The following is a 27656-nucleotide window of genomic DNA, read 5'->3' on the forward strand; positions in this document are numbered from 1 at the left end:
CAGTGCCCCATCACACACAGTCCCCCATCACACAGAGTCCACCCATAGACACAGTCCCCCATCACACACAGTCCCCCATCACACACAGCCCCCATCAGACGCAGTCCCCCCATAGACACAGTCCCCCATCACACAGAGTCCACCCATAGACACAGTCCCCCATCACACACAGCCCCCATCACACACAACCCCCATCACACACAGCCCCCATCAGACGCAGTCCCCCCATAGACACAGTCCCCCATCACACAGAGTCCACCCATAGACACAGTCCCCTATCACACACGGTCCCAGTCCCCCATCACACATAGCCCCCATCAGACGCAGTCCCCCCATAGACACAGTCCCCCATCACACAGAGTCCACCCATAGACACAGTCCCCCCATCACACAGTCCCTCATCACACACAGCCCCCATCACACACAGCCCCCATCAGATGCAGTCCCCCCATAGACACAGTCCCCCATCACACAGAGTCCACCCATAGACACAGTCCCCCATCACACAGAGTCCACCCATAGACACAGTACCCCATCACACAGTCCCCCATCACACAGCCCCCCATCACACACAGTCCCCCATCACACACAGCCCCCATCAGACGCAGTCCCCCCATAGACACAGTCCCCCATCACACAGAGTCCACCCATAGACACAGTCCCCCCATCACACAGTCCCTCATCACACACAGCCCCCATCACACACAGCCCCCATCAGATGCAGTCCCCCCATAGACACAGTCCCCCATCACACAGAGTCCACCCATAGACACAGTCCCCCATCACACAGAGTCCACCCATAGACACAGTTCCCCATCACACACAGCCCCCATCACACAGTCCCCCATCACACACAGCCCCCATCACACACAGCCCCCATCAGACGCAGTCCCCCCATAGATACAGTCCCCCCATAGACACAGTCCCCCATCACACAGAGTCCACCCATAGATACAGTCCCCCATCACACACAGCCCCCCATCACACACAGTCCCCCCATAGACACAGTCCCCCCATCACACAGTCCCCCATAGACACAGTCCCCCATCACACACAGCCCCCGTCACACACACTGCCCCCGTCACACACCATCCCCCATCACACACTGTTCCCCCTTAGACACTGTCCCCCATCAGATAGAGCATCTCACAGAGTTAGAATCACACTGTGTTCAGAGGCTCCCTTAGTAGTTTGTATTCAAGTTCCCTCCATTTCTTCTCATAGCTTGAGAGCTCGTGTGGTTCATGCTGTGTAATATTCCATTGTCTGAAGGGAGCAGAGTATATTTATCTGAGTGCTGATGTTTTAATTGTTTCCTCTAAGTTCTATGGCCTTACAGTTTCCTTCTGTTTGCTCTGCACTGGCATTACCCCACACCATGTCACGTGGACAGCGGGCTCCTCCTAGTGTTTCCGTTTCAGGGGACGTTTTCATCCCCGAGGCCTCTGTTTGCTGAGGGTTTTTATAGACACCTTTTGTCTGCACAGGGACGTTGCTTCTCTTCCTACTTTGCTGGGTTATACCTTCTTCTGTAACTAGAACTACTCTTCATGAATTATCACAGTTGCGTGAGACACTGTGCGTCCGGGGAGAGGGTCCGGTGGCTCTCCTGCTGTCCTGCAGCGTGCGCAGGGCGGATGCGCCTTCAGTTGTCAGCCAGCCTCGCCTTCTGGGACAGACCCTCCTGTGGCCTCTGGGTCCCCGGCCCCCGTCCTCTCTGCGAGCCCGCGTCCTCAGGGCCCGTGGCTAGCGTCTCCCATCTTTCCGTTGGTCTGTCCGGCTCCCTGCGGAGGGGCTGCTGCCCTTTGCCCTTTGACTCTGGAGTGGCCCTGTAGGTGCGGCCGCCTGGGCTCCTGCCCCTCCGGGTGTGGACCCACGGTCCTGAGTCTGACCCTGTGATCCTGGCTAAGGGCCAGGTGCTCCTCCCACCTGGACTGGGGCGGAGGCCCCCCACAGCCCCGTCCCCGCTGGCAGGTCTCACTCCCACCCTCCCCAGGCTCTGGGCCACAGCCCCTGATGGGAAGGAACCAGGTTTGTCCGCAGCTTCTCGGGGTGGGCTGGCCAGGTGACAGCCCCACACCTGTGCAGCAGAACTTGTGAGGCAAGCTGGGCTGGGCCTGCAGGCTCCGGCTGGGGCAGGGGGATGGAGGTGGGGTGGGGTGGGGGGAGGTGCCGCGGAGGCTGGTGGGCTGGGGTGAGGGAAACCTGCCTGCAGGGCAGAGGGTGAGGGAGAGGCCCAGCAGGCAGGCAGCCAGGGGGCGCTGGTGGCCACGGGCAGCTCAGAGCTGGTCCCCAGGCCCTGGCCTCAGAAGCGGCTTCCTTTCCCAAGCCCAGAGCAGGCAGCGGTGACCTTTCCTGGACAGCTGGCCCTCCTTGGCCCTAACCTCGGACCTGGCCTGAGGGCACCGACTCTTCCAGTTTGAGGGTGACCCGGACCCCCGCCGCCCCGGGCAGCACTAGACTGAGCAGGCACCCACTCCAAGACCCCACGCCCGCTCTGCAGCAGGGGTCAGGGAAGCTTCGGGGCTCGGGCCTGGATGGGACTCACCAGGGACAGGACAGGACAGGGCAGAGGGAAGACGGGGAGGCAGAGGCCGGGGCCACGCTGGGCCTCGGCGGGCCAGTGGCAGATAGCGGCCATGGATGGGGTAGTGCCCTGGCCGGGTCAGTGCCGCAGGCCTCCCCGCTCACACGGGCCAGGGGCCCACTGCGGCGGGAATGCGAATCCAGGCTCCCTGAGCTGAGCTGGAAGCCCCCCAGTGGGCACTGCGGGAAGCCCCCCTGCCTGGGGAGCAGGCCAGCCCAAAGGAGCGGCCGCGGGCCATGCTCCCCGCCACACGCAGCCTCTCCACTGCCCTGCCTTGTCCCCCAGGCCAGGACCTGCACCTGTTCCTGAAGACCCTGCAGACGCTGTGGTCCACTCGGGAGCTGCGACAGGTGAGCTGCCTTGTCGAATGTTCTGCGGGTCACGTGGGGTTGGGGCTGGGAGACCAGGCCTGTTGGACACACGGAGTAGGAGGCAAGGGCAATACCCACCACCAGCCTGCAGGCATCAGGGAGCGTCTGGCAGGCCTCGCGCTCTGCTGCCTCTGCCGGAAGGCCCGGAGGACAGCCGCTTGTGGGCTACCCAGCAGGCAGCCAGGGTCTTCCATGGGCACTGGGCCCTGCACACCGGGTCCCATGGAGGCCCTGCAGGACGGCAGCTCTGCCTCAGCCCCAGGTGGCGCCGGCATTGGCCGTCAGCCGCTCCGCCCTGCGCCAAGCTCCCTCGAGGCCCTAAGGAGTGAAGCTGCCCTGGTCCCCGGGCGCGGGAGCCATGTTTGGCTGGAGGGGCCCATCCTCTCGGGCCAGCCTGACCTCCCCACCCCCACCCACCACGGACCCCGTGACCCCAGGGCTAGTGAGCTCCAGGAAGGCCACGGGCCTGCAGGGGAGGCCTGTCTGTGAGCCGGAGAAGCTCACGGGGCTTCCCAGGGCACGAGGTAGCCTTCTGTCTGGACAAGCCCCTGCGGGTCTGAGCTGCATGGCCTCGGGCAGTTAGCTGCCTACCGCCTCCCCCGACCTGTGTAGGCCTGTGAACAGCCGGCTCTGGTTGTTAGCTGAGAAATCCAGTGCTTCTGCAAAAGCCAGAAGCTTCTTGATTTCCCGATTCCGTTCCTGTGGCTTTGAGAGCGACTCAGGAAGCTGGGCCGCAGGGCTGTGAGGCCTTCCCACTGGGAATGTGCCCGTGAAACCCAGGCCTCCCTGGGGCGACTTGGGCAGAGTTTCCACTTCCAGACCTATTTCCCAGGGGAGTGTCCGCTTCCTGTGCGTCAGCACGGTTTGGGCCGAGGCCCCTCCGGTTCCGTGACCCAGAGGGCAGCACAGCCCCTGCCCCCGCCCCTCTCCCAGGACTGATTTCCGCCTCCGGCCGCTGGACGCCCAAGCACTGGGCCCAGGCGCCTCTGTTGCCAATGCCGCCTCTCCCTCCCCACCTCTGCCTGAATCTGTAGTCCTTGTTTCATGTCTTAGAGTCCGTCGGCCTTCCTGCTGTCTGATTTTCACGGTGTCTCCTTGACCAGCGTGTTCATTTCCAGAGAGACGCGGGGCCGTGTGTTGATATCCGTTGGCCCGTGTTCCTGGCTGGGAAGGCACCTGGTCCATGCTCTGGCTTCTGTGGGGGCCGGGCTTGTTCTGTGGTCGTTTGTGTAAATGCTCTGAGTTCCCTATTTGGGGCTGGTGTCCCACCAGGAGAGAACACATGTCCATGCCCCAGAGCTCACCCTAGACCCCTGCTTGTGGCCAGCACACGCTGCCCAGTTGTCGTCAGACACGTGTAAGGCCTGAGGCCCAGTGGCAAGGTGGGGGTGGGGTCCCTGCGGGGCCTTGAGGCTTGGGGTGGATGCCTGGACTGGGCTGGGAGGGTGTGGGGGATGTTGCCCCCCGGCCTCCAGGGCGGCGGCGGGAGGTATAGTGGCTGAGCCCCAGGGGGGTCAGACAAGCAGAGGGCCCTGGAGGCCAGTGCAGCCCAGGGCAGGGGCCTCAGGACAGGAGGGGGTCACGGGGCTGACCCTGCAGGACTCCTGGGATCTTTGCCCTGTGAGGAAAGAACTGGGACGCAGCGGGGTCTGTGGTCTAGCCTTTCAGAGGGGATCAGCCAGGACTGGAGGGACAGGCAAAGGAGGGGCAACGCTGAGGCCTGGGGGAAGGTGGGGGCCAGGCAGGGGGTCTGAGAGCCTCCAAAGGGGAACTGGAGTGGGGACAGGCAGGGGAGGGTGGTGCTCCCCACGTGGGGCCCAGGCCCGCACCCTGGAGACTGTTGGGAACGCTTACCCCTGGGCATACCCCAGCCCCACGGGGCAGAAACCCGGCTGTGCTAACAGGTCCTCTGGGCTCTGGCCCAAGCCTGCTGCAGTTGGGGGGCTGTACCTTCAGACCTGAATGTGGGTAGGAAGGAGGGGCTGTGCCCAGGTCCCAGCTGGGTGGGGGTCAGGAGGGGGAGGGGGGCCAGAAGGCGGGAAGGAGGGAGGGAAGGGTCAGCCGGGGCCTCAAAGCCGGGCCTAAAGGGCCGTCGGCGTGGATGCTGTGCCCAGCACACCCGGGAGCGGGGCGAGGGGCTGGACGTGAGCCCAAGCCGAGGGGCTGCGTGGCCGGGGACGGCGGGGCTGGTGTGTGAGATCCCCCCACAGCCACGGCCTCAGCTTAGGGCCTCTGTGTCTTATCCTTCACTCGGGGCTGATTGCTCTTCTTTCTCATAATTTCAGACGTGTTTGTTTTGTGTTCATTCCCAAGCTGGTATCTTGTCGTCCTTTACTCTTCGAGCTTTGATTGCCCCGCGGCGGTCGTCACTCCCCGTGGGTGTTCTTTGTGAGTCCTGCAGTTTTCACGGGAGCTCATCTCACTGCAGCTCATCCTTTCTGGTGGCCAAGGGCCAGGCCCGGATGCGTCCCCAGGACTGACCTCCTGAGCACACGTGCAAACATCCCGGGGGGCCCCAAGGCAGCCCGGGGTCTCCCCTGTGCTCGCTGGTGCCGCGCAGACCTGTCCCTGGGGTCTTCACAGACAGCGTTCACCCGATCCTCAAGGGAGAGTCCGCGTTTTGTTCTTGAGAGCCCTGCTGAGTGGCCGGAGAACAACGGTTTAAAGTCACAAGGATGTGAGTGGATGTCGCTCCAGGAGCATCCTGAGGAGCCCGCCTGGGGTGGGGCCACGGCCATTCCCCTGCTGAGACCTGCCACCCGACGGTGGCCCTTGAGCCCCGGGCTGAGCACGGCAGAGGTGTCTGTGCAGGAAAGGCTCACACAGATAGGAAGGGGATAACGCCGGAGGCCTTGGGCCTAAAGAACGCTTTCCCAGGTCAGAGCGTCAGAGGACAGTGGGGCCCGTGGCCTCACTGATGACCGCATCTCCACTGCTCAGTCATATGGCGGGGGAGCTGAGATTTGGGCTTTGTCAGCAGGGCCCTGGGGAGCTCATGGGGCTTCGGGGAGGTCTGCGCTTTCTGGGCCACACCAGAGCAGATCCGGGCGTCCCAAGGCTCTCCATGATTGCACGGCAGGAGCAGGACCTGCAGACCCCCAGGGTGCAGCTCCTGTCTCGGCACCTGGCCGGGCGATGGCCGTGTCCACGACGGTCTCAGGGAAGGTGGGGGGGTCTGCCCGCTCCTTGGAGGTCTCAGAGAAGGTGCAGGGGGATTGCCCGCTCCTCCAGGGTCTCGGGGAAGGTGGGGGGACTGCCCACTCCTCGGGGGCCTCGGGGAAGTTTGGGGGGGACTGCCCACTCCTTAGTGGTCTTAGGGAAGTTTGCGGGGGACTGCCTACTCCTTGTGGTCTTGGGGAAGGTGCCCGGCCATTTCTGTTTCGGGTGTGAAGCAGTGTCTCTCCCCCGACCCCTTCTCTGGGTGCTTTAGATTGAGGGCCCTGTGTCTAGCAGCAGCAGGATGGGGGCCCTGGAAGCCGCTGCTCTGCAGGGCTTTTCAGGGGAGGGTGAGCGAGCTGACCCCAGCTGTCGAGGGCAGAGCCCCGGGCCGGCCAAGGAGCAGGGCCTGACCTCCAGAGGATGCGCCGCCTCCCGTGCCCTTCCCAGGCCTCTGCAGGTTGGCACGGGAGAGTCCCTCCAGGGGGAAACCGGACACCTCAGAGGGAAGAGGTGGCCCTGTGCTCTGCCGATCTCTGCGGGGGGCCTCCATGGGCTCGCAGGGTCCTCGAGGCAGCCTCCCTCCCGGCGATGCTCTGCAACTCAGTGCCCTGACACCCCGGTCCCAGGATGGGGCTTCCTGGGAAAAGCCTTTCTTCTTTGGGGCCTTGAGCGGGGGGTGGGGTCTCTTCCTCCAGCCCCTGCCCTGGCCCATGGCTGCCTGCACACCCTCTATGGGGCTGGAGGTGAGGGGCTGGCCGTGCCCAGGGCCCTCTGGCCACGTGAAGGACACCGTGATGCTCGCTGCTCCCCTGGACGTGGGTGGCAGAGACACACCTCTGCTCGTCTCGATCGGTCAGCTCTTACGTGTCTCTAGAGAAGCAAACAAAAGGTGCTTTTCAGTTTGGGTTTTTCTTTCCATTTTTCTGCTTTCTGTCATTTGTTAGGCCCACCGCCACGTCCCATGCATGCCACGCAGGTGGTCAAGGCGCAGAGGGGTGCCACCAAGCTTCTGGCCTGGGGATCAAGCCTGGCCTTGGCAGGACCATCCACCTGGACGGTCCCTGTGCCCAGCCCCGGTGCAGCTGGGGAAGGTGGGGCAGCTGTGTTCTGGTGGGAGGGCTGGCAGTGAAGACTCACCACAGTGGGGCCTTGCATCTCCACAGCTCCGGGAGGAAGCCTGGAAGGGGTTTGCCACCCTGGACGACCCGCTCGCCACTCTGCTGGACATTATGGATGCCAGTCAGGGCTGTGGGGGGCGGGGCCCCTCGCTGGAGGCCTGGGTGGCCCGTGAGCTGGAGCGCTGGCTGCAGGCACATCCACGCCCAGGGCCCGCCCAGGTGAGCCCCGCCCTCGGCCCACGGCCTGTTCCCAAGTCGCACCCCTTCTCACCCCGTCCAGCCCTCCACATGGGGCCCCACGTCTACCTGACCCAGCCCCGGCAGCCCATGGGGGTCACCGACGGTGGGTGGGTCACTGGGCCCCTGACAGGTGCATGCCAGGCAGCCTCGACTCCCTCGCCTGTCCCCCTTCCCACCCGCAACGTCCACCCACCAGCCTGAGGCTACAGGAGCTGGCCGCCCCGCACCAGGTCCACCCTGGCCTCAAGACCCCAGCCACAGCTGCCGCCTCCACTGAGGTTGGGTCTGGGGCTTCCAGGGTGGCCCAGCACTGAAGCCGCTGCAGGCCCGTGCAGTCCGGCTCCTCACCGCGGGCCCCCCCAGTCTTGTGGAGCCGCTGGTCAGCATCTTCCAGCTTCAGGACGCAGACCGGAGCCCCGTGCTGGCTCACATTCACCGGCTGCACCAGGAGGGCAAGTTCAAAGAGGTGCGCGAGCCCTTCCCTGCGGCTCTGGGCCTCTCTTCCACGGGCCGGGCCCCCGTGTGGGTCAGTGGTCTGGCGCGAGACGCCCACTCTGGAAACGTCCCCTTCACTGTGGGGGCTGTGCAGGGGCCGCAGTTCTGAGGTGCAGGGGACCAGCCAGCCCGGACCAGCCCAGGTTCATGCCTGGCTTGGGGTCCTGGGTGCCCCTCACACTGACCAGCTGAGAGGTCTGGGCACAGCCCTCCACACCCTGCCTGGTCTACAGTATGTGCCAGGATCCTTCCTTCCCAGGTGTGGGCAGGGGCAGGGTGCGGGGATGGGAGAAGCTCGCCACAGCCTCTGCCCACCCAGGCCACCCCAGGGCCCAGGCCAGACCCTGGGCCTGCTCTCTCCTCCTGCCCCTGCCCAGACTCACCCCTGCTCACCCAGCCCCTGTTGGCACAACCTGGAGGCAGGGCGCCCGCAGGCAGGAGCCAAGGCCCCGTTGCTTGAGGACAGGCCCTCCCTACAGCCACGGCCGTGGCCACAATGGGCTGGATGACTGGCCACTTTGCTTCTGGGCCTGGGTGTGCAGGTGTCTATAGGGGGTCTGCCTTGGAGCCAGGGGCCTGCACTCGGGGTGGGGTCCACCCGTGCCTGTTTGCTGGGCCACTCTGGACTGGGTCGGGGGGATGGTGGGGACCCTGTGAGGGACAGACTCCCTCGGGCCCTGCCAGATCCCTGCTGTCACCATCCTGCCAGCCCCAGCCCCCCAACCCCGCTGGGAACCAGCCCTAGCACAACACGCATCCTTTTTAGAAGATCGGGTGTGGGGCGTCAGGCCGGCGTGGGCCCAGACTCCCAGCCGCATCCATCGGGTCAGGAGCTCCCAGTGTGCGTGAGGCGTGTGGCTGGGGCGCAGAGGGCGGGTGTTTTGCTCCCCTGTAGGAGGTAGGGCTGGCTCCGGGGGTGTGGGCTTAGTAGCGGGGGCCTCTGGGAGGACTCAGGGGGCTTTTGGAAGCTCGGTGGTTTTGCTGATTCCTCTGTGAGCAGAGCTGGTTCTCATTTAAGCCCAGAAGTTCCGAGATGAAGAGGGAGACCTGAGGCCGTGCTCTTGGTGTCCCTGGGCAGCGGGTGCCCTGGCGATGACTACCCGCGGGGTTGGTGGGCGGGGCGGAGGCGGGATGAGCGGCGCGGGGCGGGGCCGGGCGCCTGGCTGAGATCGAGCGGCCGCTGCACCTGAGGTGCAGGCGCCGGTCCAGAGGGGCCCTCTCCCCGGGAGATGAGTCCAGCGTCCAAGGGTCCAGAGCCCGCTCAGGGCTCGCCTCCACCGCTGCCTCGTGGGGCCCGGAGACAAGCCCACACACCGGGGGACGGTGCTGCCGGCGTTCGGGAGGTCCCAGGCCCACCCCGCGCCCCGACAGGGAGGCTCCTTGGAACGGAGGCGCGCCCCGGGCGGCGGGCGGAGGACGAGGACGCGCGGGCACAACGCGGCGGTGCGGGGCCAGCCTGGCGGCCGGGCCGCGGGGAAAGAGGCAGGCTGGTGTGTCGCGTCTCCTGTTACACTCCGGCCTTTCAAAGAGCGTCTGGACTGCTGAATGCGCCTCCCTCGAGCTCCGAGGCAGGACTGGCACACAAAGAGCGCTCTTGTCCGGCGCAGGCCCCTCGTGCGAAGAAAGGCCTTTGTCCCGAGCGGGCCGGCCCGGCAGGCGGTGCACGCTCCAGTGCCCGCGCCGCGCCGCCGAGGGGCCGCCTTCAGGCCTGTCCGCTCGGATTAGCGGGGACTCACGGCTTCATGTGCTGCGATATTTCATGTCGAGGGCGGCGGGCTCCGGCCGCGTGAATGCCCGCTTTTGTCTGCTGAGTTATTTTATTTACGTTTTTTAAACAGCTTATCAAGGTAAAAAAGATAGCTTTGCTTTAAAAAAAAACCAAAAAGAAAAGGTCCCTTGGCGACAGGCCACGGCAAGCAGTGGAGGTGGGAGGCAGGTCGGTTCTGGGGTCCAGCGTCTGCCCAGCCCCTGCTGGCCTGTCAGGGTCCGGCGTGCCTGCCCTTCCCGCTGTCACTGCCCCAGCCCCTCTGCTCTTAGTTACTTTTCACCAAAGCCGCAGTTCTGAGGCCTGAGCTGGTTCCCATGGCCCCACCCTGACCCAGCCCAGGGCAGCCCTCTTCTCAGTGGCCAGCTCTTGGCCTCCTGGGCTGAGGTCAGTGATGCCGGCAAGGTGCCGGGTGGCCCAGCCCTGGTCTCGTCCCCTGCCCTCCTCCCACTATGGCTGCCCAGCCTGGTCTGGGGCAGGTCCCAGGCCCCTGGGCTCCCAAGCGATTCCCCCACCCTCAGGGCCCGGGTGACGGGTGAGCCATGAGCAGCCTGGCCCAACAGAAGCAAGGTGGGGCTTCCTGGAGGAGATGGTTCTGCTGCCAGCCCTCCCCCCAGTGACCATGGCGGCTGGGCAGTGCCATCAGGGCACCCTCCCGTGTCTGAGTAAGGCTACACGGCCCCCCCTTCGACCTGTGCCCCCCACAGCCTCCAGGCCACAGACCTCCCAGGGCTGGGGGGCAGAGAGGACCCTTCTCAGCCAGGCCCTGGGGGAGTCCACGGCCTTCCAGCCCTGGTGCTCTGGCCACACCCTCGTGTCCACGCAGGCCGCCTGGCCGAAAGAGGGCAGCCTGGGTGCACAGAGAGCTCTGGCGGCCCTGGTCAGGGGCTGGCTGCCGTGGGGGAAGCAGGCAGAAGAGAAGGGCACCCAGACCCTCGGGGGCCTCATCCTGTGCCAAGGGGTGTGCACCCCTCACAGGCGGGCCTGACCACACACCTGGGGGTGTGGGGCCAGACTCTGAGCACTGCCTGCCCCCCGCCGCGGCCCCCACACCCCGCCCTGCCAGTGGGCACCACAGACCAGGGCGCTGACTGCAGAGCAGTGTGTGAGCCATCCAGGCCAGGTGGGCCCAGTGGGCCCCTGGGCCTTGCTGTCTCCTGGGAAGGGGAGGGAAGGAGGAGGAGAGAAACGAGGGAGGGAAGGGGGCTGTGGCCAACGGAGAAGGGCCTGGGGCGGGCGGACTCTGCAGGCCACCCTCCCGCTGCTCTGAGGGGCAGTGCCTGGCCTGCCCTTGCCCCCACCGGACCAGGACCCCAGCTATCACCCTAGGCTGCCCCTCCAGTGTGAGGCCGGCTCTGGGGCTCAGAGGAGTTCTTGGATGGGGGTGGCCTGCTGAGAAGCCGGACCCTCGGGTGGTGGAGGCCCAGCCCGAGGAGAGTGGTGAGGACTCAGGGGCTCCCCTTGCTGCCTCTGCCATCCTCTCCAGGGCCACTGCCCGGGGCCTGGCCTGGAGCGCGGGAGGGTCCCAGGTCCCCAGTCCTGCCGCCTGCGGCCCTTCTCCAACGCGGCCTGGCCTGACCGATCAGGGTCCAGATGCTGGCCCTGTGGGAGCCTGGAAGCCGAGACACTGGTGGCGGGGCTCTAACGGCCCGGGATCTGAACGTGGGGTGCCCAGCGTGTGCACTCCGGCCTTCCTGGGCGAGTTCCAGAGCCCCCTCAACTTCCTGAGGGTCTCCTCCCCAGAAGAGGTCAGAGCATCCAGTGAGGCTGCAGGGACGCCTGGGGAAGGAGCCCACGTGCGGGCACCTGGCCCCGCCCCCAGGCCTGCTTCCCCTTCCCTGGCCCACCACCTCCCCCATTTTTGCCTTTCCCCCTCCCTCAAGCCCTGCACCCCTCTCCCCTGGCCCTGGGCCCCCCGGGGCCTGGCCGAGACTGAGCTTCTGGACTCCGGCCAGGCCGCGGGGCACCGGGTCAGCGCTGCGCAGGGAGAGGCCCCCAGCCCCGCCCCCCGCCCCTCGATCCCGGCCTCTGCGGGAGCTGCCTTTCCCAGGCCGCTATTTTGGGCCTTTCTGTGAGCTGCGGGGGGCGGGGCCGGGCCGCCTGGCCAGTTATTTTTGCTCATAATGGGAGCGCGATGTATGGAAATTATTAATAGCAGTGAGGCCTGCGCTACGTGCGGGCGCTCAGGGCCGCCCAGTCTTTGCCGAGTCCGGGGAGGGTCGCACGCCCAGGACGGGGCAGACCGCACAGCGCGCACCCTGCCGCATCCGAGGGGCTGCCTGCGAGCCCGTGGCTTCAGAGCCGCTTGCTCTATGGATCCGAGGGCAGCTCTCTGCATGCCCCCGAGGCACCGACCACCCGGCCCGCCGCCCTGGACCTGGGGTCAGCCCGCTCCATCCGACAGACTCTGAGGCTTTGGGGCACACTCTGTGGCTTGTGGAAAGCGCTCAGAGGTCTGGAGGAGCCCCGCAGGTCAGGGCTGCAGTCCCTCAGGCGTCCAGAGCACACAGAGCCCCACCAGCCCTCCCCGGGGGTACCGTGAATGACTGCCCAGCACATTCCAGGGCCGGTGGGGCTCCTGGCAGGAGGGGGAGAGCAGCCCACACCCTGGCAGGCTGTGTGCTCCACCCTGTCATCAGCACCTCCTGACCCAGGCCCCCTGCCCAGCAAGCACCTCAAGGCCCCATCTGCGCTGAACCCTAGCTGGGTAAGTGGGGACACAGGGGTCGTTCCAGCCACCCCACAGCACACATGGAGCCTGGCGTGGCACAGGGGCTTGTGGACCGGGACGCTTCCTGGTTCCAGGCCCCTCGGCCTGAGGCCATTTGGCTGGAACTGAACAGGCCCAGTGGCTGTCCCTGCAGTGACCAGAGGCAACTGGGGGCCGTGGGGAAGGGTGGGAGCCCCCTGTACACACTCCTCTGCACACAGGCACTGCCTGTCCCCCTGGGCCCCGTGTAATCCAGGCCCTCTGTGTTTCCCAGGCCATCATGCTGGGCACAAAGCTGCAGCTGCAGGCGGATCTCGACGTTGAGAAGGTGAGAGTCTTTCTCACGTAGATCAGATCATGTCCAGGCCTCCAGGAGCATGGTTTAGGGAGGGCCCCACCACTGAGCTGTGGGCTTTGTTCGCACAGGTGGAGCTGAGGTGCTGGAGGGCAGGGGTCACATGTGACCACCTGATTATGTGAGGAGGGCAGAGAGGGGCCAGTGAGTGCCTGTGAGCATGCTCACAAAGCGGCCAGTCACTTAGGGGCGTGCCAAGCCGTCTTCTGCTCTGGGGCGGCCTGAACGCTGCTCAGGTCCTCCCATGAGGACCGCGCACCTGGAGCCCTGGCCTGGCAGATGGGTCCGTGTCCTGTCTGGTCTCCAGACAGCCTGACCTACATGAGGGAGGGGAGAGCAGGTGAGGAGACTTCTGTGGGGGCCACTGGGAGGGGACCTTTTGAGATCTGGTTCTTTCAAGGGGAGTGGCCAGTATCTCCCAAGGCCCAATACCATGGCCAGGGCCTCCCAGGGGCTTGGACAGCTTAGGGGGTCTTGCAAGCGTGCACCAGGCCATGTGCTGGTGCCATCTTGACACGACAGGCATTTCTGGGCCACCAGGGCCGTGGCTGGTAGTTGAATCTCCACCCTGCTCCTCCTCCCCAGCCCACAGCCCACCCACCAGCTCGGGAATAGCAGGGCCCCCCCAGGAACCCCCAGGCCTGTTTAAGACTCTAATCTTCTTCATGGTGGAGATGAGCCCCCCAAGGATGGCCTAAGGAGCAGCAGGGCCTGTGTGTGCCTGTGTGTGTGTGAGCATGGATGTGTGTGTACACGCATGGGTATCTGTGTGTGTACTTGGACATGTGTATGCATGGATGTGTGTGTGCACACATGGGTGGGGGGATGTGCACATGTGTGCGTGCGCACTGGGGTGTGTGTGTACACACATGGATGTGTGTGCTTGTGTGTGTGTGTGTGCACTGGGGTGTGTGTGTACACACATGGATGTGTGTGCTTGTGTGTGCATGCACTGAGGTGTGTGTGTACACACATGGATGTGTGTGCTTGTGTGTGTGTGTGCACTGGGGAGGGTGTGTACACACATGGATGTGTGTGTGTGTGCGCTGAAGTATGTGTGTACACACATGGATGTGTGTGTGTGTGTGCGCACTGGGGTGTGTGTACACACATGGATGTGTGTGCTTGTGTGTGTGTGCACTGAAGTGTGTGTGTACACACATGGATGTGTGTGTGTGTGTGCACTGGGGTGTGTGTGTACACACATGGATGTGTGTGTGTGTGTGCACTGGGGTGTGTGTGTACACACATGGATGTGTGTGCTTGTGTGTGCATGCACTGAGGTGTGTGTGTACACACATGGATGTGTGTGCTTGTGTGTGTGTGTGCACTGGGGAGGGTGTGTACACACATGGATGTGTGTGTGTGTGCGCTGAAGTATGTGTGTACACACATGGATGTGTGTGTGTGTGCACACTGGGGTGTGTGTGTACACACATGGATGTGTGTGCTTGTGTGTGCGTGCACTGGGGGGTGTGTGTACACACATGGATGTGCGTCTTTGTGTGCGTGCACACTGGGGTGTGTGTGTACACACATGGATGTGTGTGTGTGTGCATGCACTGGGGAGGGTATGTACACACATGGATGTGTGTGTGTGCGTGCACTGAGGTGTGTGTGTACACACATGGATGTGTGTGTGCGTGCACTGGGATGTGTGTACACACATGGATGTGTGTGTGTGTGCATGCACTGGGGTGTGTGTGTACACACATGGATGTGTGTGTGTGTGCGTGCACTGGGGAGGGTGTATACACACATGGATGTGTGTGTGTGTGTGCGTGCACTGGGGTGTGTGTACACACATGGATGTGTGTGTGTGCGTGCACTGGGAGGGTGTGTACACATGGATGTGTGTGCTTGTGTATGCGTGCACTGGGGGGTGTGTGTACACACATGGATGTGTGTGCTTGTGTGTGCGTGCACTGGGGTGGGGGGTGTACACACATGGATGTGTGTGCTTGTGTGTGCAGGGGCCCAGGCACGGGGCACAACTAGGAGCAGGGGCTGGGCCTTCACGAGGCCTTGAAACACACGGCTGGGCCCTTGAGCTCCCCAGGAGAGGCGAGTTGCACAGACCAGCCTCTGGGCCCTTTGGCACTGATGCCCTGGCCACTCCCTGTGCTAGGCTGAAGGTGAGTCTGGGTCTTGGCTGCAACAGAGCTGCAGCCTGAGGGGGTGTCTCCCCGCAGATGTGTGTGCCCCTGCTCCTGCAGGACAAGGTGGGCCTCGTAGAGCGCTACGTGGACAGCTTGCCCCACCTCCAGCGGAGGCTGCTGGCCCTCATGGACTCCTGGTGCCAGCCCGGCTTTGACATCAGGGTCGTCGCCAGGTGAGCTCCATGGGGCCCAGGGTGGGGGTGGGGGAGCCACCACACACCCTGCCCGCCCTCACCTACCTGCGTCCCAGCCAGTCAGCAAGGGGCTGGCTTCTGGAGCCAGGGCCTAAGTCAGACAGAAATAATTCTCCCTGGGGGCCCTTTGGTCACACAGTCCTGAGATTGTACCTCTTATCCAGGTGCTGGCTCCTTCGTTCCTTCATCTAATTAATCTGCGTGGAGTACCGGCAGTTACAGAGAAAAGGCAGCATGCCAGCAGGGAGCCCACGTGTGTGTGTGTGCATGTGCCTGCACATGTGTGTGTGTGTGAGAGAGACACAGGGTGTCACCTATGCATGGGCATCTGGAAGAAGGGCTTCCTTCCACCTCCCTGGGGGTGGGTGAGGGGAAGTGGTGCTGAGGCTGCCCAGGCTCCCTGGGCACCTGTCCGTCAGCAGGCGGCAGCATTGGTCCCACGTCTGGGTGCCCTGTCCTGGCACCACCCGGCCCTGACTGTCTCACTTGAGAGTCAGGCCTTGGGCTCTGGTGGCAGATCTCCCAGGACCCTCCCTCCCCTGGAGCCGTGGGCAAGTCACTCCCATTTCTGGGTGTGTTTTCTCATCCATGAAATGGGGCTGATTCTGTCTCTAGGGGCTGCGGTGACTTCAGCTCCTATGGGACAGAAGAGGCAGCAGGCCAGGCACACGGCGCGTGGCTGCTGTTGCTCTCCGTTTGTGTTAGAAAGGAGAGAGAAGCAGGTGGAGCAGTAAGCATGTGCAGACGGGGAGGAAGGGAGATGCAGGCAGAGTGGGAGGGTCTCAGGGTTAGATTTAACTGCAGATATCAGCTCCAGTTAATGATTTTTTAAAAGATGTTCTCATTCTGTGCCCTGAAAGGGTTCAGAAGCAGTGACACCCTGTAGGAATGAGCACATCCAGCAATGAGATCTTGGCTTCTAGAGACCATTCTCCACTAAAAGAAACTAGGGCTCCTTGGGGAACAGACTAAGCATGAGAACAGTACAGAGCATGAAAGATGGCAACAGAGCACAGCGCCCTGTATCTGCAAACGTGATGAGCCTTTAGGCTCAGAAGGCTTCACCAGTGAATCCCTGCAGACGTTTGAGGAAGAGACAGAACCAGTCTTGCAAAAATTCTTTCAGAGTCTATAATAAGAAAGAGTGCATCCCAGCATGTTTTATCAGCTAGTTTAAGCCTTAGTACTAAAACCTGAAAAGGACATTAGGAGAAAGAAAAGTTACAGTCCAGTGCATCTCATGAGCACAGATGCAAAAATACTAAAAAAAAAAAAAATGGATCAATCGAAACAGTTGACATGTTTAAGTGTTAATCAAGAGAAATGAATATACAAGCTCAGAATGTGAGATAATATTAGCAAATTCGCATCTGATAAAAGACTGTTATCCAAAAATACAGAAAGTTCTCTTAAAAGTCAGCAGTAAGAAAACAACCAACCTGATTTAAAAGATGGACCAAAGACCCAAATAGTCACCTCACCAGAGAAGATACACAGATGATGCATAAGCCCGTGAGAAGATGCCGTACATCGTATGTCATCAGGGAAATGCAAATTGAATCATGAGCACGCACCCCTATTAGAATGGACAGAAGCTGACACCATGCACCCCTGCTAGCATGGGCAGAAGCTGACACCACGCACCCCTGCTAGCATGGACAGAAGCTGACACCACGCACCCCTGCTAGCATGGACAGAAGCTGACACCACGCACCCCTGTTAGAATGGGCAGAAGCTGACACCACGCACCCCTGTTAGAATGGGCAGAAGCTGACACCATGCACCCCTGCTAGCATGGGCAGAAGCTGACACCACGCACCCCTGCTAGCATGGACAGAAGCTGACACCACGCACCCCTGCTAGCATGGACAGAAGCTGACACCACGCACCCCTGTTAGAATGGGCAGAAGCTGACACCACGCACCCCTGATAGCATGGACAGAAGCTGACACCACGCACCCCTGTTAGAATGGGCAGAAGCTGACACCACGCACCCCTGCTAGCATGGGCAGAAGCTGACACCACGCACCCCTGTTAGAATGGACAGAAGCTGACACCACGCACCCCTGCTAGCATAGGCAGAAGCTGACACCACGCACCCCTGCTAGAATGGACAGAAGCTGACACCACGCACCCCTGCTAGCATGGGCAGAAGCTGACACCACGCACCCCTGTTAGAATGGGCAGAAGCTGACACCACGCACCCCTGCTAGAATGGGCAGAAGCTGACACCACGCACCCCTGCTAGTATGGGCAGAAGCTGACACCACGCACCCCTGCTAGTATGGACAGAAGCTGACACCACGGCACTCCTGCTAGAATGGGCAGAAGCTGACACCACGCACCCCTGCTAGCATGGGCAGAAGCTGACACCACGCACCCCTGCTAGCATGGGCAGAAGCTGACACCACGCACCCCTGCTAGCATGGAGAGAAGCTGACACCACGCACCCCTGCTAGCATGGACAGAAGCTGACACCACGCACCCCTGCTAGCATGGGCAGAAGCTGACACCACGCACCCCTGCTAGCATGGGCAGAAGCTGACACCATGCACCCCTGCTAGCATGGGCAGAAGCTGACACCACGCACCCCTGCTAGCATGGAGAGAAGCTGACACCACGCACCCCTGCTAGCATGGACAGAAGCTGACACCACGCACCCCTGCTAGCATGGGCAGAAGCTGACACCACGCACCCCTGCTAGCATGGGCAGAAGCTGACACCACGCACCCCTGCTAGCATGGGCAGAAGCTGACACCACGCACCCCTGCTAGCATGGGCAGAAGCTGACACCACGCACCCCTGCTAGCATGGGCAGAAGCTGACACCACGCACCCGTGCTAGCATGGGCAGAAGCTGACACCACGCACCCCTGCTAGCATGGACAGAAGCTGACACCACGCACCCCTGCTAGCATGGACAGAAGCTGACACCACGCACCCCTGCTAGCATGGGCAGAAGCTGACACCACCGAGGATGTGGAGAAATAGAAACTGTCACCACCGCAGGTGGGGATGCAAAACAGTGCGGCCACTTTGCAGGACAGTTTGGTGGTTTCTTACAAAACTAAGCACGTTCTTGTGTTGTGACAAGCCATCATGTGCCTTGGTATTTACCCAAAGGCACTGAAAACCCCTGTCCACACGAAAACCTGCGCTTGAGTGCTCGCAGCAACACTATTCACAGTTGTCAAGCCTGGAGGGAACCAAGCTGTCCTCCAGTAGCTGACATCGGGCGTGCTGTCACTTCAGTCGTGTCGGACTCTTTGCAACCCTATGGACTGTAGCCCACCAGACTCCTCTGTGCATGGGTTTCTCCAGGCAAGACCACTGGAGTGGGTTGTCATGCCCTTCTCCAGGAGACCTGTCCAACCCAGGGATGGATTCTGCATCTCTTACATCTCCTGCGCTGGCAGGCAGGTTCTTTACCTCTAGCACCACCTGAGAAACCCCCAGTAGCTGGAGGGATAAGTGAACTGTGGTCCATCAAGACAGCTGAATACTGTTCAGCTAGACAGACATGTGCCATTAAGTCATGAAAGGACACAGGGGAAACGCAGATGAAGATTACACAGTGAGAGGAGGTTCCTGCTGCGCGACGTTCTGGAAAAGGGGCCAAACTGCAGAGACGATTAGAGGATTAGGGCTTGTGGCTGGGGCTGGGGTCTCAGGATTGCACACATGTGTGGGTCCGTCAGCTGTGCACGTGCGCGTGCCTCCATCAGGTGCCCACATCCATTGGGTCTCTGGCCTGTTCCACTGCTCTGTGTCACCTGTTTAATCACGGTGGCCTTGTAGCAGCCCACAGTCACACACGTGAGCCTCCCATGCTTTTCTTCTCTGTCAAAGTTGTTCTTGTCTTATTCTGGACCCTCTGCATTAGTACATGGATTCTGGAGTCAGTTTGTCAGTTTCTACCCCAAAAAGCTGCCTGTGCAGAGGGACCCAGTCAGGGCTCAGCGACCTCTGGCCAGCCTGTCTGGAGCCCAGAGGAAGTACAAGAGCACTTCATGAGTATGAAAGCTGTAATTGAGACCTTCAGAGAGATTCCGTGTCCAGAATAAACCCCACAACTGTGCAAAGAGTGCCTTCGGGACTCAGAACAGACTTGTCCATAGAAACGTGATGAAAAGATGGGACTGGAACTCTCAGTAAAACGTTTGGAAGATAAACCTGAAGATTCTTCCTAGCCTTTCCAAAGAAGGAAAATCAGAGAGGAAAGTTTTTTTTTAAAAAAAAAACAAGCCAACAGATTCTGTCAAGAACACCCAGTATCCAAATAATGGGGATTCCAGAAAGAAAGAGGGAAATGTGGAGGAATCCACTCTACAATCCTGAGAGGATGGAGAGAGACCCACACCAGGGACCAGACCCTTGAGCCCTCAGAAGGAGCAGGCGTCGGGCCCCGGGTTCCTGAAGCAGCGAACGCTCAGTGCAAAGGGAGTGCTGCTTCAACCTACCAGTCCTCCAGTCCAGTGTGAGTTGAAGGGCACCACCCCCAGGTCCCTGTCCGGCCCTGGGAGCTGCCTGCAGAGGCAGTTTGCCTCAGCCCGGAGGCAGGAGAGGTGCGGGCGCCCTGGACAGGGAGGGGCCATTCCCTTTGCGGTGGGGAGGGGAGTGACTCCATCCTCAGGACAGGTGGCTCAGGCAGAAATCAGACCAGCAAGCATTAACTCACCACCAGTCATACTTGCGTGGCTAATTCTGTGGCCCAACGAACTGGACCAAGGGTGCCGTTGTCTGGGGAGGGGAGCCTTCCGTGATGAGGCCTCCATACAGAATGCCTAGAGCTGAATCCTCCAGAGGCCGCAGTGCAAGGTGGTTCTTGGAAACACGGGGCAGATCTGCGCCATCTTAGAATTGTTGAGCAGGGGGCTGTGTTGGGCTGCCCTCCTCTGAGCCTTGTAGGAAGGCTTGGCTTTTGAACTGTGCACTTGTATGATGCTGATGAAAATTAAGACCTTGAAATGCATCAGCTGAGAGAAAGCATTGCCGACCAGAGCTGCGTGTCTCCCGCAGGCGGTACCCGCAGGCGACCCTGAAACTGGAGAGGCTGAGCCCCAGAGCCCTGGGCCGGCAGGTGCTGCGGCTGCTGGAGCAGTACAGCCTGGACCCCGGTGAGTGAGCCCCCCACGCGCTTGGGGGCGGGAGCTGGGCGGGCGCTGCTGGGGTTCCGGGGCCCACTGCTCCCCAGCGTTTGGTCTGGTCGGCGTCTGTTCTGGTCCCCTTGCTACCCTTAGCAGCCTCTCTGCCCTTCTGGGGTGCCCTCGGGGAGTCTGGGCCTCATGGGTGAGGACTGCTGAGCCTGCACAGCATTTCCGCCCCTCCCCCACGGCAAGCGCAGCAGCCTCGTCCTGTGTCTCCGGGGAGCAGACTTGCTGACAGTGTCTTTACCTTCACTTCATGAGGTCATGAAAGTTCTTCTCAGTTCCGGTCTGTGAGTGTTCATCAGAAACGGAGGTGGAGTTGTGTTAGATCCTCTTTTTGCACCTCTTCGGGAGATGCCATGCATTTCCCCTTTTGGTCTGTGAATGTGGTGGATTGCGTTGACTGACTGCATAGTGTTAAGTGATCCTCGCGTGTCCGCCATGGCCGAGTTTCCGCCAGGTTGCATTGCCATCTACACTACCAGGTCTGGCTTGCCAATTTTGCTTTAATTTAAAGGACTTTGCATCTGTGTTCGTAGCTGAAGCTGGACTCAGACTTCATCTTCCTGAGATGTCTGTTTCCGGCTTCGTGTACAAGGTGATGCTGGCCTCTGAAAACACAGTGGATGTCCTTTCTTTTCACGAAGGGTGTTTGTAAAGTTGGAATTCTTTCTTCCTGAGAAGTTTGGTGGAAATGACCTGTGAATCTTGATTGCCCTTCCGTATGGAAAGCAGACTCTTGACTCAGCTGTGGGTTTTTTCAGGGACTTTGTCTCACTTATGGTTCCAAATGTACTGCCATAAGGTGCCCTAATACCCTTGCTTTTCTAGGCCGAGTAATAGTCCGCTGTGTGTTTATAGTGTAGCTCCTTTGTGCGTCCACCTGTGGGTAAACACTCAGGTGTGTTCCATGCCTCTGCTGTTGTGGATGAAGCTGCAGTCAATGTAGGGGTGCAGATATCTCTTTGAGGTTTTGGTTCCATAGCCTGTGAATAAGCACCCAGAAGTGGAATAGCTGGATCGTATGGTAGTTCCACTTTTAAATTTTTTTTGAGGAATCTCTGCAGTGTTTTCCATGGTGGCTGCAGTGATTTGCTTTCCCATCAGCAGAGCACAAGGGGGCTTCCCTGGTGGTGCAGTGGTTAGGACTCTGCACTTCCACCGCAGAAGGCACAGGTTTGATCCCTGATAGTAGAAGGATGACCCTGTAGGCTGAGCAGCCGAAAAAAAAGCACAAAGACTCCCCTTTCCCCACATCCTCACCAGCATTTGTCATTTGTGGGTTTTGATGTGGTTCTGACAGGTGTGAGGTGGCGCCTCTGTGTTTTAACTTGCGTTCCCCTGGAGATTAGGGATATTGAGCATCTTTTCTTGGCCTGTTGGCCATCGCTGTATCTCCCTTGGGAAAATGTCTCTTTAGTTCCTCTGCTTGTTTTTTAAGTTCAGATTATTTGGGCTTTTTCCGCTACGAAGTTCTGAGCTCTCTACGTAGCCTGGCTGTTGGCCTCTTATCGATACACAGTTTGCTGATGTCCTCTCCCGCTCCGGGGGCTTCCTTTCATCTTGTTGCTGCCGATTTTGTGGCCTGATTTTGGTGCTTTTGATCCTGTCAGTTGTGTGCCCTGTTCAACCCCCAAACTGAGTCTTCAGCCTTCTTTCTTCTTGAGTATATACACCAAGTTTCGGTATGTATTGCTTTTATTATTGTTCAGCTAAGACATCTTTGCAGTTTCAGCTTTAGCATCAGTCCTTCCAATGAACACCCAGGATTGATCTCCTTTAGAATGGACTGGTTGGATCTCCTTGCAGTACAAGGGACTCTCAAGAGTCTTCTCCAACACCACAGTTCAAAAGCATCATTCTTCGACGATCAGCTTTCTTCACAGTCCAACTCTCACATCCATACATGACCACGGGAAAAACCATAGCCTTGACTAGACGGACTTTTATTGGCAAAGTAATGTCTCTGCTTTTTAATACACTATAAAGGTTGGTCATAACTTTCCTTCCAAGGAGTAAGCGTCTTTTAATTTCCTGGCTGCAGTCAGCATCTGCAGTGATTTTGGAGCCCAAAAAATAAAGTCTGACACTGTTTCCACTGTTTTTCCATCTATTTCCCATGAAGTAATGGGACCAGATGCCATGATCTTTGTTTTCTGAATGTTGAGCTTCAAGCCAACCTTTTCAATCTCCTCTTTCATCAAGAGGCTTTTGAGTTCCTCTTCACTTTCTGCCATAAGGGTAGTGTCATCTGCATATCTGAGGTTATTGATATCTCTCCCAGCAATCTTGATTCCAGCTTTGCTTCTTCCAGTCCAGCGTTCCTCATGATGTACTCTGCATAGAAGTTAAATAAGCATGGTGACAATATACAGCCTTGATGTACTCCTTTTCCTATTTGGAACCAGTCTGTTGTTCCATGTCCAGTTCTGACTGTTGCTTCATGACCTGCATACAGGTTTCTCAAGAGGCAAGTCAGGTGGTCTGGTATTCCCATCTCTTTCAGAATGTTCCACAGTTTATTGTGATCGACACAGTCAAAGGCTTTGGCATAGTCAATGAAGCAGAAATAGATGTTTTTCTGGATCTCTCTTGCTTTCTCCATGATCCAGCACATGTTGGCAATTTGATCTCTGGTGCCTCTGCCTTTTCTAAAACCTGCTTGAACATCTGGGAGTTCACGTTTCACATATTGCTGAAGCCTGGCTTGGAGAATTTTGAGCATGACTTTACTAGCGTGTGAGATGAGTGCAATTGTGCGGTAGTTTGAGCATTCTTTGGCATTGCCTTTCTTTGGGATTGGAATGAAGACTGACCTTTTCCAGTCCTGTGGCCACTGCTGAGTTTTCCAAATTGGCTGGCATATCGAGTGCAGCACTTTCACAGCATCATCTTTCAAGATTTGAAATAGCTCAATTGGAATTCCATCACCTCCACTAGCTTTATTCGTAGTGATGCTTTCTAAGGCCCACTTGACTTCACATTCCAAGATGTCTGGCTCTAGGTCAGTGATCACGTTATCGTGACTATCTTGGTCGTGAAGATCTTTTTTGTACAGTTCTTCTGTGTATTCTTGCCACCTCTTCTTAATATCTTCTGCTTCTGTTAGGTCCATACCATTTCTGTCCTTTATCGAGCCCATCTTTGCATGAAATGTTCCCTTGGAATCTCTAATTTTCTTGAAGAGATCTCTTGTTTTTCCTATTCTGTTGTTTTCCTCTATTTCTTTGCATTGATCACTGAGGAAGGCCTTCTTATCTCTCCTTGCTATTCTTTGGAACTCTGCATTCAGATGCTTATATCTCTCCTTTTCTCCTTTGCTTTTCGCTTCTCTTCTTTTCACAGCTATTTGTAAGGCCTCCTCAGACAGCCATTTTGCTTTTTTGCATTTCTTTTCCATGGGGATGGTCTTGATCCCTGTCTCCTGTACAATGTCACGAACCTCCATCCAGAGTTCATCAGGCACTCTGTCTATCAGATCTAGTCCCTTAAATCTATTTCTCACTTCCACTGTATAATCATAAAAGATTTGATTTAGGTCATACCTGAATGGTCTAGTGGTTTTCCCTACTTTCTTCAATTTAAGTCTGAATTTGGCAATAAGGAGTTCATGATCTGAGCCACAGTCAGCTCCTGGTCTTGTTTTTGCTAACTGTATAGAGCTTCTCCATCTTTGACTGCAAAGAATATAATCAATCTGATTTCGGTGTTGACCATCTGGTGATGTCCATGTGTAGAGTCTTCTCTTGTGTTGTTGAAGAGGGTGTTTGCTATGACCAGTGTGTTCTCTTGACAAAACTCTATTAGCCTTTGCCCTGCTTCATTCCGTGCTCCAAGGCCAAATTTGCCTGTTACTCCAGGTGTTTCTTGACTTCCTACTTTTGCATTCCCGTCCCCTATAATGAAAAGGACATCTTTTTTGGGTGTTAGTTCTAAAAGGTCTTGTAGGTCTTCATAGAACCGTTCAACTTCGGCTTCTTCAGTGTTACTGGTTGGGGCGTAGGCCTGGATTACTGTAATATTGAATGGCTTGACTTGGAGACGAACAGAAATCTTTCTGTCATTTTTAAGATTGCATCCAAGTACTGCATTTCGGACTCTTTTGTTGATCATGATGGCTACTTCATTTCTTCTAAGGGATTCCTGCCCACAGTAGTAGATATAATGGTCATCTGAGTTAAATTCACCCATTCCAGTCCATTTTAATTACTGAAACTGCAATACTTTGGCCACCTCATGCGACGAGTTGACTCACTGGAAAAGACTCTGATGCTAGGAAAGGTTGGGGGTGGGAGGAGAAGGGGACGACTGAGAATGAGATGGCTGGATGGCATCACCGACTCTGTGGACATGAGTTGGAGTGAACTCCGGGAGTTGGTGATGGACAGGGAGGCCTGGCATGCTGTGATTCATGGGGTCGTGGAGAGTCGGACACGACTGAGCGACTGAACTGAACTGAAGACGTCTTTAATTTCCATTATAATTTTTTTCTTTTATCTACAGAGGAGATAGCAGTGTGTTTGTAGTTTCCAAGCTGTGGCATGTTTGGTTTTCCCTTCATCTCAGTGTGATTAGAGGTCGCGCTTGCTGTGATGTCGGCCCTCTGGTTGGACTGAAACGCGTTGTTGAGGAGAAATCTAGCTTCTCACCTTTGGCGGCAGTCTCTCTGCCTCTGGCCACGTCTGGCATCTTCTCTTAGGCTTCGGGGTTTTGCAGTCTCACTGTGAGGAGACTCGGTAGACGTTTCTCTTTAATGTTTTTACTTGGGGTTTATGGGACTTTGGGATCTATGGACTGGTGTCTTCAATCCGTCCTGGGAGTTTTCGGTCATTATTTCTTCTGGCTATCACCTGTTTCCCCTTCCTGACTCTGGTCTCTTCTGCGACTCTGCATATGTGTTGAGTCCATGCTGTTTGTGTTGTGTGATTGGCTTCTTGGCGTGGGCCTCTGAGTGGACAGACCCTGTGCCCTCTGTGGGAGGACAGTCAGACATGATGCAGGATGGGGACTGCTCGTCCCTCTGCCCTGAGTGCACCCAGCCCTCTCTTCCTGGGCCTGGATCCCAGTGGAGCCCCTAGGCATCTGGCAGAGTCAGCAGGACCCGCCCGAGGTGGGTGGCTGAGTCTGGCTCACCTGTACCTTTTCCTTTAAAAGATCTGCTTCCCAGAGGAGCCTGTGGATTTTTATGAACCTCGCAATACAGAGGAGGCCTAAGGGTAATACTGTATCCATAGGCTTTTGACAAAGTATCTTATTGGCAAAATGATGTGTAACATTGTAGAAACTTCAGGAAAGCTGGTTTCCTTCTCCACTGGAGGGAGACTTAATTCTGCAACAGTTCTGGCTGCCTTTTTCCCCCTTCCTGACCATCCCCTCCTGCTCGGAGCACTTCATTCATCCATCCGTTCCTCCTGCAGTCTTGTCCCCAGCAGCCTGTGGGGCACGGGTCTGGAGCCCTTGGCATCCTGCGTTCCTGCCTCGGCTGGAAAGGGGAGAGAAGGCTGCCAGGTGGTGGGCAGGCCCTGGCGCCAAGCAACCCTGACCTCTGCATTCTTGGACAGCATCCCTGCAGTGAGGGTGCTCCGCGAGCTGGTTGCAGGGTGCTGGCTGGGGTGGCCACACCCCTCTGGAACAGGGGATCCTGGTCAGGGTCTGGTGGAGGCCTGCAGTAGGCAGGCTCTGTGATCAGCACACCCGCAGACCACCAGGCTTTGAGGACCGCTGGTCCCAGGAGGGAGGAGCAGCAGCTGTAGGAGGACAGGGTGGGTGGACAGTGGGCGCCCTTCCTGGGCCCCGTGGGCTCTGAGCAGAATGTGAAGGGAAGCTGACAAGTCAGCATAGTTTGTCAGCACAGAGCAAGACAGGCCCCTTTCTCAAGAAACTCATGTTGGGGGGTGGGGAGAAACAAAAGCGCCAGCTGCCTGGAAAAAATGCAGGAAAGCCCCGAGAGGTGGCGATCCAGGAGACCCCAAGGGAGGGCAGGCCGGGGGCTCCCATGCCTGGCCCAGAGAGGGGTGCCCTCCTTTACAGCCAGAGTGAAGGCCGTGTGCGAGGAGTGTGCCGGGTCGGGGGGCAGGAGCCCCCAGCCCCGGCCTGCACTCGCTTGTCCACCCAGCCCGGCCGGAGCACACCCTCTTTTTCAGCCCTGTGTCCCAGCGTGGTCACTCAGCAGCGCCTGACTGCCCTGCGGTACCTGTGCTACAAGCGGCTGGTGGAGGTGCGTGGCCCGGGGCGGGGCGGAGAGAGCTCTGAGCGAGGCCTGCTCTCTGCTCCCGGAGCTGCTGATAGAAAAGCTCACACTGGTGTCCACTTTTGCAGAGAAGCATGTCCCAGGAGAGCTGGGCTGAGCTGGTGCAGGTGAGCTCGGAGGTCCCAGCACATGACCCCCTGTGGGGCAGGGTGGGACACAGTCGGAACGGCCGAGGGTCCAGGATCCTCCTTCCCCCATTGTGGACAGAGCTCCCAAGTGCTAAAGGGGGAGCGGTTCACCAAGAGAAAACTCTAGACTGTTCTCAGGCTCCCTGCTTGCCATGGTTCTGTGATCTGAGGCCTGGGGTGCCCACAGACCCCAAGAAGGAGGCAGCTGCCCCTTGGGGTGATACAGGGACACAGAAGGCCAGACTGAAGGTCCACTCCCAGGCCAGGGACTGCCATCCCCTCAGGACACTGGCCTGCAGCCTGTGTCCCCAGTCCTGAGCTGGAGGCGGGGGTCATCATGGTGCAGAACCGTCCCCAGCTCCGGGCAAAGTGACCTGGGAGGAAGGTGGGCTCTCGGGGGGGCTGGGGGGCCGTGTGCGGGGCACTGCGCAGTGGTCAGGAACCAGGGCCCTCCCCGTTGAGCGCCCGTGCGGGGTCTGCCAGTGGAGGGCGGTGCTGAGCCACCCCTCCCCTGCCCTCCCCACAACCCAAGTGACCGGCCAGGGCTGGTGAGTCATCAGAGAGGAACGCGGACCCCCGGGCAAGGCCCGGAAGGCCGGTCCCCCCTGGGTGCCAAGGCCGAGCCGGCCGGAAGGGCAGCGGACATCCTGAAGAATGTGGAGGGGTTTCCACATATTGTCGTCCACGTGGGAACCCGCAGCCTGCGGGAAGCAGCCGCTGAGGCTGCTGGGGACAGAGCCGTGTGGGGAAGTGGCCCCGCCTGCTGGCCAGCAGGGACTCCCCAGGAGGGTGGGGTCCACAGCGGCCTGTGACCCCGAGGACGCAGGCACTCTGTGGGATGGAGCCCCCACCCCCACCAGGACCTCTGTAGGCCATGTGGGCCTTCAGACAGATGGACAGACAGGAGACATGGCCTTGTTAGCCCCCATGGCCCTGCGGCCCCCCTCCCCCAGCACAGCGCTGCCAAGGGGAGGGGTGA

At 59.1% G+C, this 27656-nt stretch overlaps 1 protein-coding gene across 14 annotated transcripts in view; it reads left to right on the plus strand.

The window, feature by feature from the left end:
• EXD3 (exonuclease 3'-5' domain containing 3) overlaps positions 1 to 27656 on the plus strand; it is an 82172-nt gene that overhangs the window by 21712 nt on the left and 32804 nt on the right. For 11 of the 14 annotated variants that reach the window (XR_016038512.1, XR_016038511.1, XM_055401260.2 and 8 more), the window contains exons 4-11: positions 2873 to 2937; positions 7281 to 7454; positions 7774 to 7941; positions 12720 to 12773; positions 14993 to 15132; positions 20172 to 20269; positions 26443 to 26516; positions 26618 to 26656. Coding sequence is in view for 12 of the 14 variants with exons in the window: in XM_055401260.2 (XP_055257235.2) it covers positions 2873 to 2937; positions 7281 to 7454; positions 7774 to 7941; positions 12720 to 12773; positions 14993 to 15132; positions 20172 to 20269; positions 26443 to 26516; positions 26618 to 26656 (812 nt within the window). In the remaining 2 variants the exon portion in view is untranslated. The remainder of the gene's footprint in view (positions 1 to 2872; positions 2938 to 7280; positions 7455 to 7773; positions 7942 to 12719; positions 12774 to 14992; positions 15133 to 20171; positions 20270 to 26442; positions 26517 to 26617; positions 26657 to 27656) is intronic. The other 3 variants (XM_088840975.1, XM_088840976.1, XM_055401262.2) reach the window with 3 other exon arrangements.

The sequence above is a fragment of the Moschus berezovskii genome, chromosome 11 (assembly GCF_049115385.1).
Source record: "Moschus berezovskii isolate FMDL1 chromosome 11, NW_MosBer_1.0, whole genome shotgun sequence".
Lineage (NCBI taxonomy): Eukaryota > Metazoa > Chordata > Mammalia > Artiodactyla > Moschidae > Moschus > Moschus berezovskii.